Source organism: Phyllostomus hastatus, unplaced genomic scaffold (assembly GCF_019186645.2).
Source record: "Phyllostomus hastatus isolate PE091 unplaced genomic scaffold, TTU_PhHast_1.1 phas_scaffold_129, whole genome shotgun sequence".
NCBI classification, from domain to species: domain Eukaryota; kingdom Metazoa; phylum Chordata; class Mammalia; order Chiroptera; family Phyllostomidae; genus Phyllostomus; species Phyllostomus hastatus.
In genome coordinates this window covers 27,322,076-27,338,556 of record NW_025334009.1, presented here as the reverse complement: position 1 = coordinate 27,338,556, position 16,481 = coordinate 27,322,076, and the positions used below count along the sequence as shown (strand labels likewise).

The 16,481-nt window shown below is 36.5% G+C and overlaps 1 protein-coding gene across 9 annotated transcripts in view; it reads right to left on the bottom strand.

Moving 5' to 3' along the window:
- ANKRD28 (ankyrin repeat domain 28) overlaps positions 1-16,481 on the bottom strand; it is a 177,224-nt gene that overhangs the window by 59,137 nt on the left and 101,606 nt on the right. For 5 of the 9 annotated variants that reach the window (XM_045856627.1, XM_045856626.1, XM_045856624.1 and 2 more), the window contains one exon: positions 4,724-4,794. The exons of the other annotated variants lie outside the window; for them this stretch is intronic. In XM_045856627.1, the coding sequence (XP_045712583.1) occupies positions 4,724-4,794 (71 nt within the window). The remainder of the gene's footprint in view (positions 1-4,723; positions 4,795-16,481) is intronic. 9 annotated transcript variants of the gene reach the window in all.

The following is a 16,481-nucleotide window of genomic DNA, read 5'->3' as shown; positions in this document are numbered from 1 at the left end:
AAACTAACTCCTCTACTATGCATCCACAGTGGTGTTAGCTATACATGTCCTTAAGAAGATTAAGGAAACAGTTACTCCAATCATCTTTTGTAGGGTTCCCTTCTCTCATAGTACCTCAAAAACATAAACTAAAAGCTACCTAAAATTTTTCCTTTTACATATCCCTCTGTGGTGATGTTTTCTATTAAATGAAACAAGTATGAGCTCTCTTTTGCTCTCAGGATGAAATATGAATAATTAAAAGAACACTGGTGAAACTGATAATCTTGACTAGGTTTCCTAGCAGTTTTGCTAATTTTGAGATTTTCTTAAAAAAAAAAAAAAAAAGACCCTCAGGGTTTACAGAAGTTTTATTTTTATGAAATGGTCACATTTTATAGCTCTTTCCCAAAAGCTGAACGATGCTCCATGGTCAGATAGACCAGTTGTATTTGAGCAATCAAATCGAGACATTAACTGAGAATAATCAACATTATACCACATAGGAGATAGCCAGCATACTCAAAATATCCATATCAATAAAGTTGTTGGTGGAGGGGACTTTTGCCCAAGATGGAAGCATAGGTAGACATACTTTGCCTCCTTGCACAACCAAAATGACAACAACAAATTTAAAATAAAAAAATAACCAGAACTGCCAGAAAATATATGGAAGTCAACTGTATGGAAGTCTGCCAACCAAGGAGTTAAAGAAGAAACATTCATCCGGACTGGTAGAAGAGGTGGAGACGACTTGCAGCAAGGCAGTGGATGGCGGAGCAGGCGGTACCCTATTTGCGTGCAGATAAACCAGGAGGAATTGGGGAGAGCGAACAGACCGCGCAACCCTGGGTTCCGGCACTGGGAAATAAAGCCTCAAAACTTCTGACTATAGAAACCTGTGGGGGTTGCAGCGGCAGGAGAAACTCCCAGCCTCACAGGAGAGTTCATTGGAGAAAACCACAAGGTCGTAGAATATACACCAGGGGTGTCAAACTCACTTTCACCAGGGGCCATATCAGCCTCACAGCTGCCTTCAAAGGGCCAAATGTAATTTTAGGACTGTATAAGTGTAACTACTCCTCAACTAGGGACAAGGACCTCAGCTGCCGCCAGGTAGAAAAAAAGGTGCCGGGCCAATAAAACAAGATAGAGGGCCGGATTCAACCTGCAGGCATTGTGTTTGCCACCTGTGAAATACACAAACCCACCCACCTTGGAATCAGCATTAGATGGGCCCAATTTGCTTGTGGGGAGTGGAGGAAGTGACTGAAAGCCAGCCAAGAGCTGAGTAAGTGGCACTGTTCCCTCTTGGACCCACCCCCCATATACAGCGCCATAATGCAGCACATGAGCTGTCCTGCCCTGGCAAACACCTAAGGCTCCACCCCTTATTACGTAACAGGTACATAGAGACAAAAAAAATTGCCCAAATGAAAAAAACAGATCAAAGCTCCAAAAACAGAACCGTTATAAAGAGATAGCCAACCTATCAAATGCACAGTTCAAAACACTGGTGATCAGGATGCCCACAGAAATGGTAGAGTATGTTCACAAAATAGAGGAATAAATGAAGGCTACGCAAAGTAAAATAAAGGAAAATGTACAGGGAACCAACGGTGACAGGAAGGAAACCAGGACTCAAATCAATGATTTAGAGAAGGGAAAAATAAGCATTCAATCAGAAGAGAATGAAGAAAGAAGAATTCAAAAAAATGAGGAGAGGCTCAGGAAACTCTGGGACAACTTTAAATGTTCCAACATCTCATCATAGGGGTACCAGAAGGAGAGGTGGAAGAGCAAGAAACTGAAACTTATTTGAAAAAATAATGAAGGAAAACTCCCCCAATCTGGTGAAATAAATACACATGCAAGTCCAGGAAGCTCAAAGAATCCCCCAAAAGTTGGACCCAAGGAAGCACACACCAAGACACATCATAATTACATTACTCAAGATTAAAAATAAGGAGAAAATCTTCAGCAAGAGAAAAGGAGACAGTTACCTACAAAGGAGTTCCCATAAAACTGTCAGCTGATTTCTCAAAAGAAACCTTGCAGGCAAGAAGGGGCTGGAAAGAAGTATTCAAAGTCATGAAAGGCAAGGACCTACATCCAAGATTACTCTATCTAGCAAAGCAATAATTTAGAATGGCAGATAAAGTGTTTCCGAGATAAGGTCAAGTTAAAGGAGTTCATCATCACCAAGTCCTTATTATCTAAGAAAAAGAAGATGATCAAAACTATGAACAGTAAAATGACAACAAAGTCACAACTATGAACAACTAAATCTAAAACAAAAACAAACTAAGCAAACAAGTAGAACAGGAATAAAATCACAGAAATGAAGATCATATGGAGGGTTATCAGTGGTGAGGGTGAGGGGAGGGAATGGGGGAAAGGTGCAGGGAATGAGAAGCATAAATGGTAGGTACACAACAGACAGGGGGAAGTTAATAATAGTATGGGAATTAGAGAAGCCAAAGATCTTATATGTACAACCCATGACCATGAACTAAGGTGGAGGTGGGGGGATGTTGGGGGGGGGGGGTGTGGAGGGGAATAAAAAGGAAAAAAATCAGACAACTGTAATAGTATAATTAATAAAATATATTTTAAAAATTAACTTGTTGAAAATGATGTCTTTTATTTTACAGAAAAAACTAAATGGATTTTTTTGTGAATACAATACATAATTTTTGAAAATCAGTAGTCAGTCAAGTCTCTGTGTGGAATCTGAATCTTCCTCCAACGTTAAAATAATTAAAGAAAACCTTTTAAGAATTTTTTGGTCTGTTTTACAATCACTGGAAACCAAGTGTTCTTTCTAATTATTTAATTTGGCAAAACTCCACTAATTTTATTTTATCCTCACCTGAGGATTTTTTTGTTTTACTGATTTGAGAGAGAAACATGAACCAGGTGCCTCCTGAATGCGCCTTGACTAGCAACTGAACCCACAACCTAGGTATGTGCCCTGATCAGGAATCGAATCCACAACCTTTTGGTGCATGAGACGATGCTCCAACCAGTTCACCAGGCCAGGGCAAAACTCCACTAATTTAACAGTCATATTCCCAAGAGTCATACCAAGAAGTATATAGGTATGACTATCTTATTAATGAACTGCAATGATGGTAATGTTTATTTTCCTTAACTGCCTTTAATTTTTTTTTAATCCTTACCCAAGAATTCGTTTGTTGATTTTAGAGAGGGAGGAAGGGGGAAAGGGGTGGGGAGGGGGACATTGATCAGTTGACTCCTATACACACCCCAACCTGGTATTAAACCTGCAACCTAGGTATGTGTCCAGACCAGAATTGAACCTGCAACCTTTTCGTGTACAGGATAATGCTCCAACCAATGAGCTACCTGACCAGGGCTTTAACTGCATTTGAAGAAATTTCCTTACAAGAGAGCTAACCATAAACTTAACAACATTACCATGAAATTTCAGAATTTGAAATATTTTAGTTAATATACCTTAGTTTTCATGATAGTCCTCAGATTTGCCCAAGATTACACAGCTAGAAAGTGACAAGGTATATCTGAAGCCAGTTTCTCCAAACCCAAGTTCCATAGTTCATTAGCCCAAGCACACCAAGGGCCAAGATCTGAGTTACAGTGTCAGTGTGTTCCCAACTGAATGCACTGTTCCCTCCCTCCTTCTCCCAACTAGAAGGCTACGCTAACAGACTGCCTCTGTCACGCTCGCTGCAGGGCTTGTAATCATTCCCGGAACTTTCCCCTGACTTCTCTTCACCTGCCAGCCTCTTGTTCTGGGTTCATGATGTAGTTCACAACGAGAAATACAAAGAACAACAAAGAGGCAGGAGTTCCCCCAGTTTCTCTTCAAGAAACATCCTCCTGAGGTAGTAGTTTCCTTCCCTCGTCCCATGAAGGGGAGAAGGAACAGTAGCAACATTTCCTCATCTCTCACAATGATAATAACTAAAGAAAACACTAACGTTAACACTGGGTTAACATTAATTTATATAATCACACACTTTTACATTTTAATTTTTTTTAAATTTCAATAAGCATCAACTATCATAAGATAGCTAAAAGGGGCGCCTTGGGCACAATGACTTTCTGAAAGCACCCAATACATTCTAGAGAGGAATAAAATGGCAGGAAAGAAGAGGGTTGAAGTCTTGTCCCGTTTCTGCTACTCGAGAGTTGAGTGGTTTCTGGTAAATCATTATTTACAGTTTCCTCAAAATATTTATCCTACAAGAATTTCATGAGCATTATAGGATATGAAAACTATAAAAAGAATGTTCTCCAAAAATGTCAGTTATCTGGAAGAGCAAACAATATACAAGGGTTGTAAATGAGCAGGAACTGGTCTTCCTCATAAGACACCAAAACACTTTCAGGTTATGTATTTCGAATCACTAAAATGGGAGATCAAGTAATGCTTTGAAATCAATCCCAGTATTTCCCTGAGCAGTATTTCAATCATCGTTATTCTCTGCTGAGACTACCTGATCACAGTCAGTAGAACATTTGCAACACCTCTATTACACTATCGTGAACCAGTAGAGAAAAGCTCTGAGGAGGCTTTTATAAGATAGAAAAATAATTTATCTTACAGGAAGTACGTTTTCTACTCTCCACTACTTTGGACTCTCCATTTTCAGTTGCTTTTCCTTCTTTTAAAAACACAAAATTTATATGTGGGCTCACAGACAAGCCTACTTAATGTTTTTTATATACAACATATGTACTAAGAGAAATTTCATACCTCACTACAAGATGCAACTGCTCTGTGTAAAGGTGTCAACCATTTGCTGTCTTTGGCATTAACTCTAGCTCCTGCAACAAGAAGAAAAAAATAAATTGAAATATTTTGCATAAAATATTTTAAGTAAATCTCCTGAAATAGTTCTATATTGTCCAAATTGGGTAAGTAACAATTGAAAAAGTACTACTTCATTTTTATACTTTATACTAATAAATTACCCTTAAATTACAAAACTATCCTTTTTAATTGATACAATTATCCAATAAGGTATTAGCTCATTTTTATTAAAAAGATCATGTAGGCTAGAAAAGCCACCTTTATACAGAGCATATTCAAAGTAAAAAAATCAGACTCTACTTTAGAATGTGTGTTAAAAACTCAAATATTTAAATAAATGAATAGAATACTCAGAGATAAAATGTAGACTACTAGAAAGTCTTCATTATATTTCTTTACTAATGAATATATGTTATAGAGCAATATAATATCGAAATAGTTTTCTAGTGACAATTAAAATGCATTAGTATTATAAAGCTATTGTATAAAATAAATACAATGGCTATAGACTTGGGAAAAAATTGAGAAAGCAATGAACCAACCTGCATGTCTTCCCAGGTTATATCTGAAGGTTTAAAGAAGTAATAATTTTAAAAAATCAACTATGGATAGTTATTTAAAAATAATTAATCTAGAGACAAAAATTATCCTTAATGGAATGGAAATACTTTTAATTAAGACAAAAAGTGTCCAAATTGGATAAGTAACAATTGAAAAAGTAGTACTTCATTTTTATACTTCATGCTAATAAATTACCCTTAAACTACAAAACAAAACTGTCCTTTTTAATTGATGTACTTATCCAATAAGGTATTAGCTCATTTTTATTAGTTCATTATATAATTTGAGGGGGTGGGGAAATGCACTGCACTGTCAGCAATCGCAGGTTTACATCCAAAACCATAACTAGCTTTATACATCCAGTCCAACCTCCTTATTTTCTAGATGATGAATCGGAGATATAGTGAATACTTCAATGTCAGAGTCAACCATAGCAAAACCAAGGTTAGAATTCAGACCTCCTAATGTTTACATTCTATTTTCACTGTGACATTTCAGGAAATAATCAAGCGCAGTGATTTCAAGTAATAGATCTAGTAATTACTAGCTATGTGTTCCTAACTAGGTGTTTGATCCTTCTGAACCTACATTTCTTTGTCTATGAAACAAATCTATACTTTGTTACAAAGATTAACATCTAATAAATGTATCTAGTATACATAACACAGATATACTAAAAGTAGATTTAAAAGTCTTGAATGACAAAATGAAATGATACAGGTGTAGGAAATCATCCACAGATGCAGCAGCTGAAATTCTGTGTAACTGAACCTTCTGTGGGCAGTGAAAGTGGGAACACTGAAAGAATTGACAACCAATAAGAAAGCTTTCAAAATTGCTCAATTAGGCTTTGGGATAAAGAGAGTCAGCAAAATAAAGAAGCAGCCAGAGAGAGCAGTATACGTATTTATGTAATAAACATTTAAACAACTATCTACTTCTTCATAGAGAACAAGATGTTTAAAACATAAGGCTGTCTGACTACATTAAAGTGAGCATTTGTTTTGGGTAAGAGGTAGAATGCAGACAGTATAAATACTAGACATGTGTATGGTTTAGAAGACTGGAGCTCTATACACAGTGAAGAAGTGATATAGAAGGTAGTCAGTCTCCTTCGTCCTCCATTTATCTGCTTGGAAAGTCAATGGTTCTCTGATATACATCTTTCTACAATTTTGCATGTATGTACATGGTAAAAGAGCAAGTCTTGGCATTGAGACTAAAGGATAGTGACACAGGCACTGAGAAGAGACAAGTACCCTCTATAGACAAAGGTAGAGAAGAATAAGGCCTGATAGTGGAGTTTCAACAAATTGGAATGGTCATTAAGTTTGATTCAAGGTATTAACAAAATAGAATGTGGTTGTCACAAAAAATGAGGAGGATCTGTATGCTGATAAAGATGTGTGAAAGTAAAGTAAAAAAAGCAGTGAGAACTATATGAATAATATTCATTACTTTTACATAGAAAAAGGCAGAGATCATATCTACATTCATATTTGCTTTATATGTATAAAGAAACCCTGCAGGAATGCCAAGACATTCCTAACAGTGGTTGCCTATGTGACTGTGTGTGTGGTGGGATGTAATGAGAATTGGGTGATATGATGGGGGGGCTGGGGGGAAAAGGCAACTTCACTTTATACTGTGTAACATATAAATATATATATAATTCTCAAACAAAATTGAAATACTACCTATTTAAAAAAATAAAATTTATTCCAGAGGGAATAAAAGGAGTGGTCATAAAAATTCCAAGAATTTGACTTCAAGTGCAAAGAAAAAAACTAGAAAACAACTAGGAAAAGGGTAAAGGTAGGTAGTCTTTCTTTTGGTTACGAGTTATCAGATATACAATTGAAGTTAGAAAAATCTTATTTTCATGGCACATTTGGCAGCCCAAAGCAAAAATCCCCACTGGCTTCTGTCATTTTAAGTTAAAATAATAAATTAATTAGTTTTTCCATTCTTTTAATATTTAACTTATCAAAAAACACAAGTGACTACAACAAAGAATACACTAATGATACCATTACTTGCTACTAACAGAGAATTAGATTTAAAAATTGGCTGCTCTTTTTAGATTCTAAAGATACTTACCTGCAGGAAGATTAGCATAATGGGGTATGATCATAATCTTTCTCAGAAGAGACGCATCTTTTCTTAAATCATGGGTTTCTTATAATAGCACTAATCAAATGTTTTAATTCCTTGGACATTAAAGGTCAAGTATATGAGAAATGGTTGGGCTATCTCTAAGGGTACCAATAAAACAAATTATCTCCCCTGCCCACAATGGTAATCAGTGTATGGTTTACATGTTAACAAAACACTATAGTATAACAATATATACTACAAGAACAGCAGCTAGCTATAAAATGGAAAATGGTGAAGAGCAACAAACATGGCAGCACGCTTCAGCTGTCCAGGCTCTCTGAGCTCATCTCGTGAACTCTCTTAGAGGTAACAAGAGAGCTCCAAAGTTAGCAACATACAAATAGACAAACTACAACTTTTGCAGTTTAAAAATAAACTGCAAAGTTATCCAGTAATGGAAAAGATGTTTCCAGAGTAAGATTAATCCAACAACTGAAAAGTAGCCACAAAGGCTAACACTAAAGATAGAGACAGGAAAAAGAAGAAGAAATCATACCTACTTAAAACACAAAACTGTCTTCATAGAGAGAAATAAAACCAAATGTAACAGCTCTGGTAGTATCATCACATGATCTATATACATGGCAGAGCATATTTGTGGTTTATAAGGATAACCTTAAGTCACCAAGATGAATTTCTTTAGTATTCCTAGCCATTAAAACAGAAAAAATATAAAACAGCAGTCCCATCTGAACTGAAGTTACTTTAGTGGGAGGCCCTGTGAAAGAAGAAAGCACTGCTCAGAAACTGGAGACAATAAAGATAGCAATTTAAAGATGACATCATTGATGGCTACTGCAAATCAACATTTACAGAATGTCTCTTAAATGCTAAAAGTTCATCACATTAATCCAAAATGGTTATACCCAATTGTATAAAATCAAGTAATTTCTACACTAGACTCTCCTCCAACAAATCCATGTATATCAACTAAGCATTCCCTTAAGATTTGCAGCCAAAATCTATGCCACCTCAAACATCTGAATTTAGATTCATTTTTTCTAGAGTAGATATGATTAGATTCCTGATATGCTGAAAGCAGAAGAAAACAAACAAGCAAAAATTTACTGCAGGGTCACTCAAACAAGCTGTGTCCATGATACTAGTTAGAGCAACGGTCCCCAACGTTTTTGGCACCAGGGACTGGCTAACTTGTAGAAGACAATTTGTCCAGGGAGCATGGGGGCTGGGGGAGAGGGGATGGCCTTATATCCTGCCACCAGATGCAGCTTAACTGTCACGTGCCACTCACTGATAGGGTTCTGATATGAGTCTGCAAGCAATTGATTTATTATGGTTTCTATGCAGTCCAACCACTCTGCTAATGATAATCTTTATTTGCAGCCTCTCCCCAGCACCAGGATCACAGCCTGAGCTCCATCCCAGATCAGACACTAGATTCTCATAAGAAGTGTGCAACCCAGATCCCTCGCATGCGCAGTTCACAGTAGGTAGGGTTCATGCTCCTATGAGAATCTAATGCGGCTGCTGATCTAACAGGAGGCAGAGGGTCAGGCGGTAATGCCAGCGATGTGCAGCATGCCAGTGATGTGGATGGTTGTATATACAGATGAAGCTTTGCTGGCTTGCCTGCCACTCATCTCCTGTGAGGCCCAGTTCCTAACAGGCCACGGACCAGTATCATAGCCGTATTCTTTTGTGCCCATGCTGTTGATTGTTAAATGTAATGGTGTGATCATGACGCTGAATAAATGTGTCTTTAAGAAAACAAAACATAACAAAAACAGGCAACAGACTGACGTTGGTCCATGGTCTGGGGCTTGGGGACCCCTGAGTTAGCATATACAGAAAAATCCAGACAAATGGCTTCCTTTCACCCAATCTTTTCATCTAATAATTCATACACATAAAAATAAAATCTGAAATGATAAATTTTTAGAGAAAAATATTTTTTAAAGTTAAGATTTCCAGAATTAGAGATAAACATCTAGCTCATGTGGATATAACTCGAAAAGAATTTTAAAAACTAAAAAATCTGATTTACTTACATTAGTCTATTCTGGGCTCTAGACAGCAATGCAGTTCAAGAGAGGTCTGGATATGTGAGGAAACAGTCAGGGGTTAGTGAAAGGAGCCCAGGAGTAAGACCTGTGATCTAATAATGGCTCTGTAACCAACAGGCTGTGTGACCTGGGGCTGTTACCTATAGCCTAGAGCTTCTTTGGTTAACCATAACCTCTGCCTCCTGGGTGTGTGTGTGTATGTGTGTGTGGTGTATGGGGAAGGGAGAGGGGGTGAAGGAGGGTGGGTCTCAGGCTGAAACAACACAGGCAGCTCCTGTTGTTACAAAGTGAGTTCTGAGTCAGTTACTCAAATCAGAGTATCCCACGAGACGCTAGGTCTCATTCTGCAAGAAACTGATCCACCTCCTTTCCCCCTAATCTAATCAGTCACCAACACCTGCCAATTCTTTAATTTTGGGAACCTCAGTTTTCAGTAAAATCAGGGGTGTCCAACTCCTGTGGGCTGCATGCAGTCCAGGATGGCTATGATGTAGCCCAACACAAAATCATAAATTTACTTAAAAGATTATGAGATTTTTTTTTGTTTTCATTAGTGTTTGTGTATTTAATGTGTGGCCCAAGACATTATTAAGACATCTTCTTCCAGTGTGGCCCAGAGACACCAAAAGGTTGGACACCCCCATCAGATCTCTAAGATTCATTTCCATTGATAACATTCTATCCTATTTTGAAATACTCAGAATAAATTATTTCATACTTATTAAAAATACCCGCCCTACTTTAACATTAAACAGATGAGGTAGTATCTTTATAACCTATGCCAAGGGTCCTCAAATTACAGTCCATAGACTGCTAGCTACCTATTGTGTAAATAAGGTTTTATTGCTAAGAGCCACACCTACTCATTTAAGTGTTAAATTCATAGCTTTCACATTAATGCTGAGTAGTTACTAATGCGTCTGTAATGTCCTTTACGTAAAAAGTCTGTCATCTGATCTAGGCGAATTACTTAAGAGTGATACTATTAGTTATTTCTATTTTTCATATGTGCTTGTAATAATCACAAATAGTTCCACTAATAATTTTCTAAAGCTTCGATTTTCAGGCAGTAGTTCTCTTTGCTTCTAAGCCACAGAGGAGACAGTCTCCTGGCCAGTAAACGGGGCCAGGAGCCAAGTACTTTCACTACTCTTCCCAAACTGGAAATAATGCTTTCCTTTGGCTGCCTACCAAAAGCAGTAGCAAAAGCTTCAGATTCTGTTTTCAGGTTGAAAGTAGAATGAACAAAAGACAAGTACATTTGTTTTTCAACCTGTAATGCTGGGAAAAAAACAACAGCTGCTGCACATTATCATTTAAGAGGGAGTTATGGACACTAGATATTGTGAATTGACTTGTACCCATCACGGTCCAATTCCTATGTTTAAGTCTTAACCCCAGCATGTAACCTTATTTGGAAACAGGGTCTACACAGAGGTTACTAAGTTAAAATGAAGTCATTAGATGAGTCCTAATGCAATACGACTGGTATCCTTATAAGCAGAAGATATTTGAACAGGCTTGCACATCTGTACACAAAGGAGGCACAAGGAGAAGGTGGTCACTTATAATCCAAGGAGAAAAGCCTAGAAGATGCTTCCCTCACAGCCTTAAGAAGAAAGCAACCCTGTTAATACCTTGATCTCGAACTTCTAGGCTCCAAAACTGTGAGAAAATAAATTTTTGTTGTTTAAGGCGCTCAACTTGTGGTACTTTGTTGTGGCAGCCCTAGCGAACTAATGCACGAGCCTTGTAGGCTTTCAAGGGTCATATACTTTAGGTCTAATTCCTAATACCTAAAATATATTTGTATTTCCTTATCAAAGACTGTATTTCCTATAAAAGGCCAATCAAATGGCTTTGTGATGAATGCCTTAAACAACAGTTATTTAAACACCTAATAATATGTAATGGAAACAGTCTGAGGCACTGCTAAACCTACAGTTTTAAAGACAGGCATACCTCATTTTATCGTGCCTTGATTTATTGCGCTTCACAGGCGTTGTCTTTTTTTACAAGTAGGAAGAAAGATCTTCCACCAGCAAAAAGGTTATGACTTGATTTACTACAATACTTGCTTTACTGTGGTCTGGAACCCAACCCGTATTATCTCTGAGGTACGCCTGTACAAGCAGTAAGTAAAAAGCTTCCATAAAAGTATCTATATTTAGATAGCCAAAAAATTAAGTCCTTAAAACAGAGTTCTTCAATTAAAAGTCACAACCTACAGAAATCTCACTAAATGCTGGGGGTGGGGGGGATGATTAGTGTGTATGGAGGGTGGTATAAAGTGCAGAGGGGAGGAAGAAGTGTTCAGATTATGAAAGAGTTAAGAATATGGACTCTGGCCCTGGCTGGTGTAGCTCAGTTGATTGAGCATGGACCATGAACCAAAGGGTCACCAGTTTGATTCCCAATCAGGGCACATGCCTGAGTTGTGGGCCAGGTCCCCAGTATGGGGTGTGCAAGAGGCAACCACACATTGATAATTAATTTTCTCTCTTTCTTTCTCCTTATCTTCCCTTCTCTCTAAAAATGAATAAATAAAATCTTTAAAAAAAAGAGAAAAGAATAGGGACTCTGCACAGTCAGATTGTCTGAGTCTGAATGCTGGTCCTAGCTTTAATCAGGAGTATAGCTTTCAGCCATAAATCTCTAAATGCTTTAGTTTCCTTACAGTTAAGAGGACAAAATGAGAGAAATGAAAAGGATAAATTTAGCATAGTATTTGAGATATAGAAAGCAATCACTGTTTCCTCTTATTTCACTCCATTCAATAATAATCATGAAATTAATTCTACTACACTTCAGTGTTACTATCAAATCTATGGAAGGATTCACTGGTTTGACTACATGTAACTTTTCAAAAATGATACCCCTTAATTCTGAGATACAAATCTCAAAGTTGCATCCTGTATAAACATTTGATTTCCAATAAATTTAGTCCTGAACTTTAGGTTAAAGAGAGTATTTCTCTTAAAAAAAAAAAAAGAAAAACGAAAATAGAAAAGAGGATGTGAAGAAATACCATCTTCAATACAAGAAAACAGCTACAGCCACAAACCAAACTATAAAGAATTCCTACCAAACACAGTGACATCTGTATCAAAATGAGGAAGGACCTCAAGTCAAGTGATGCTTCTTCATATCCTGGAAAGACTACTGAGTCTTCTACAAGATCATATTTGTGTATATGTCCATCTGTCCCTTTTTCTCTGCTATGTCCTAGAATCTAACAATCTTTTAAATGAGCTGTGTGGGTTTTCCATAGGTGATGCTTCCTACAGAACTCTGTAACACAGAAGAACAAGGTAGGGCAGTGCTAGAGGAGGGACCAATCAGACACCTCAATTATTTTTGATCAGCTAAAGATGGAGGGTAAAACTCAATCACCAGATCACTACCTAAGAACCTGTGATCTAAGGAGCTGTCAAGTCACCTGTATTACCCTAAGTACATCAAAAACTAAAGAGAGAGAGTCCACTGTTAGGGTTGAGAGAAAACACATTTGGTTTGAGAGCTATTTTAAGAAAGCAAACCTAAATGATACTCACTTTTCGCCTCTCCGTACTCTATTTAGTAAAAAGCTGTTTTGGAGAGAAGCATATTCCTCAAAGACATGTAAGAATTTGAGAGTATCTATCACAGGACTAGAACAAAAATATAAGGGACCAGAGTAAATTGAACAAATACAGTTAATAGATATATTTAAAAGAAATTATTCCAGGAAAGGAGAGAATGAACTTGTAAACTACTCTCTATATACAACTTCAGAGATATTAAGCTCTGAAGAGAAACCTCAAAGAGTTCCAAGCAAGAGGTAAGATAAGATAAAGAGATGAGAACTGGCAGAGGTCAGGAAAGAAAAAGGAAAATAAAATAATTACAGATAAAAGTCTATAAATAATAGAAAAAATAAACAAAATTTAAAGCACAGTTAAGAATCTGAAACCACAGTCAGAGTAAATCTTTAAAAACCATGTCACTCCAATACAAACTCTCCATTGTTTTTTACTACCACTTTAAGGGCCAAAGCAAGTCTTTATTTACCACAGCCTACAAAGTCACACATGATCTGGAACCCTTCCAACCTCTCTGCTTCATCTCCTACTGTTCCTTTCACCTGCCTCCACACATGGCTACCATTTCATGGCATTTGTTTTTGCTGTTCTCTCAATTTCCTCCAAATATCCAAGGGTTGTTACCTTATTTTCTTCAGTTACTTTTTTAAATGCCATTTTATCATGAATCCTTTCCTGATACCACAATATAAAATAGCAACTGGCCTCACCCAACATATCGTTTTAATTTTGTCATAGCAATTATCACTATAAGACACACTATATACATTAACTTGTTATTGTCTTCCCCATTAAAACATATACACATTGAAGAATGGGACTTCATCTATTCTATTCACATCTCTGCCCAGAGTACCTAGATACACAGACATGCTCCTTAAATATCTGCTGAATGAACGAAGGACAGGTATAAGGAAATAACCTAAAACTAAAAGGAAAAGAAAAATTACAATCAGAAAGACTGATTAAGACAGATGGAGATCCAACTTTTATTACTAGCCAATCTACCCTTCAATTAAATAAAAAAGCAACAGTCCCAAATAAATAAGATACCAGGAAATAAGACATCCACAAGTTCTTACTGAAAATATGAAAACAAAAATCACTTGATGGTAGTGTCTACTCAACCAAGAGATATATCAAAATAAAAAACTTGGCCCTAGCTGGTGTGGCTCAGTGGACTGAACACCAGCCTGTGAACCAAAGTGTCACTGGTTCGATTCCCTGTCAGGGCACATGACTGAGTTGCAGGCCAGATCCTCAGTAGGGGGCGCAAGAGGAGCAACCACACATTGATGTTTCTCTCCCTCTCTTTCTCCCTCCTTTCCCTTCTCTCTAAAAATAAATAAAATGTTTCTAATTTTTTTTTTAAATTTAGGAATAGAGAAAGAAACTATGGATAAAGACAGAGGTGTGTATGCATACGTAAACAGTAGGAATTATGATTACAAAATAACAAAGTCATAATGCTTGACAATGAAAACACAAGAGTGAAACAAATTAAAGAAAGCTATTTCCTAATTTCTCAACATAAAAAGTCAGAAAATAATCAAAACCAGAAACATGAACACGGGAGAACATGGTTTTATAGAGTAATTTCAAATTTTTTATATTCTTTATTTTTCATTTTAAAGAAATATTTTAGGAACAAATAATCGTGCCAGGGATACCAAAGTAGTTTTTATAATAGAAAATTATAGTAATTTACTTTATTGTGTGCTCTTACTGAAGCATGTCATCACTTTTCAATAATGCCAGAACTATGTGGGGATTATTTCACATTGCTTATTTTCTTAAGTCTACACCAGTTAAGGTTAACGTAATGTGACATGTTATTGGTAATTAAGGGCAAAATCAATCTCCCGTAACCTTTGCTACACTGTTTTCATCACTCTGACAAAAGTAGTTTAAGTTGTTGCCTATTTTTTTCTCCATGTACTTATCTTCTTTATCAAAGAAATCAATCAGGATGAATACCTAATTTCAATTCTAAATTATAAATAAACTTACAATACAATTACAAGGTAGTTTTCAAATCAGGAGTATGGAAATCAGTGTCTAACCTGGGCTTCAACAATCATGGCATTCAAATCAAAGCTAAGAAGAACCCCCGAAGCACCAATACAGACCAATACAGAACCTTAAGAGTCCACATATACTTGAAGGCTACTCTTCTGAGTGATATTTATCCCTGCCTGAAGTTCTAGGGATAAGATTGATATATAACTTTGTATCTGTTTTAGGTGTACAACATAATATGACATGCACATATTGCAAAATGATTCAAGTTTAATATCCATCATCTCATATAGTTAAAGATTTATTTTCTTGTGATGAAAGCTTTAATCTATTCACTTAGTAACTGTCAAATATACAGGATGAGGTAAAAGTAAGTTTACAGTTGTTTATATAGAAAATAATACAATAATGAAGAAATAATATAAGAATAAACTCTGTGTTTCATGTACCCACAGCTGTAAACCTACTTTTGCCTCACCTGGTATAATACAGTATTAACTATAGTCACCATGTAGCACATTACATCCTCAGAACTTACTTATGTTATAACTGGAAATCTATACCTCTTGACCACCTTTACCTATTTGTCTCATACCATATTATTCCCCATCTCTAGCAACCACCAATCTATCTTGTTTCTGTGAGTTCAGTTTCTTTAGATTCCACATACAAGTGAGATCATGCATTATCTCTCTTTCTGTGTCTGGCTTATTTCTCTAGTGCAGTGTCCTCAAGTTTCATCCATGTTGTTGCAAATGGCAGAATTTCCTTCTTTTTTATGGCTGAATATTATTCCACCATGTGTGTATATGTGTACCACATCTTCTTTATTCATCTTTTGACAAACACTTAGGTTGTTTCCATGTCTCCATTATTGTAACACTGCAATAAACATGAGAGTGTTTATATTTTTGAGATGGTAATTTCATTCCTTTGGATAGATACCCAGAAGTGAAATTGCTGGATCATATGACAGTTCCATTTTGAATTTTTTGAAGAATTTCCATATTGTTTTCCACGATGGCTATACCAATTTACGTTTCCAACAACGGTGCACATCAGTCCCCAGGATCTCTTTTCTTCACATTCATGCCAATACTTGTTATCTATTGCCTTTTTTATGACAGCTTTTTTGTGAAGTGGTATCTCACTATGGCTTGGCTTTGCATTACCCTGATGATTAGTGATATTGAGCAACTTTTCATGTACCTGTTGGCCATATTTATGGGGTTTTCTTTTGGGAAAAAGTCTATTCAGTTCCTCCACCTAATTCTTAATCAGATTTTTAAAAAGTTTTGCTATTGAGTTGTATGAGTTCTTTATGTATTTTGGATATCAACCCTTTATCAGATATATGGC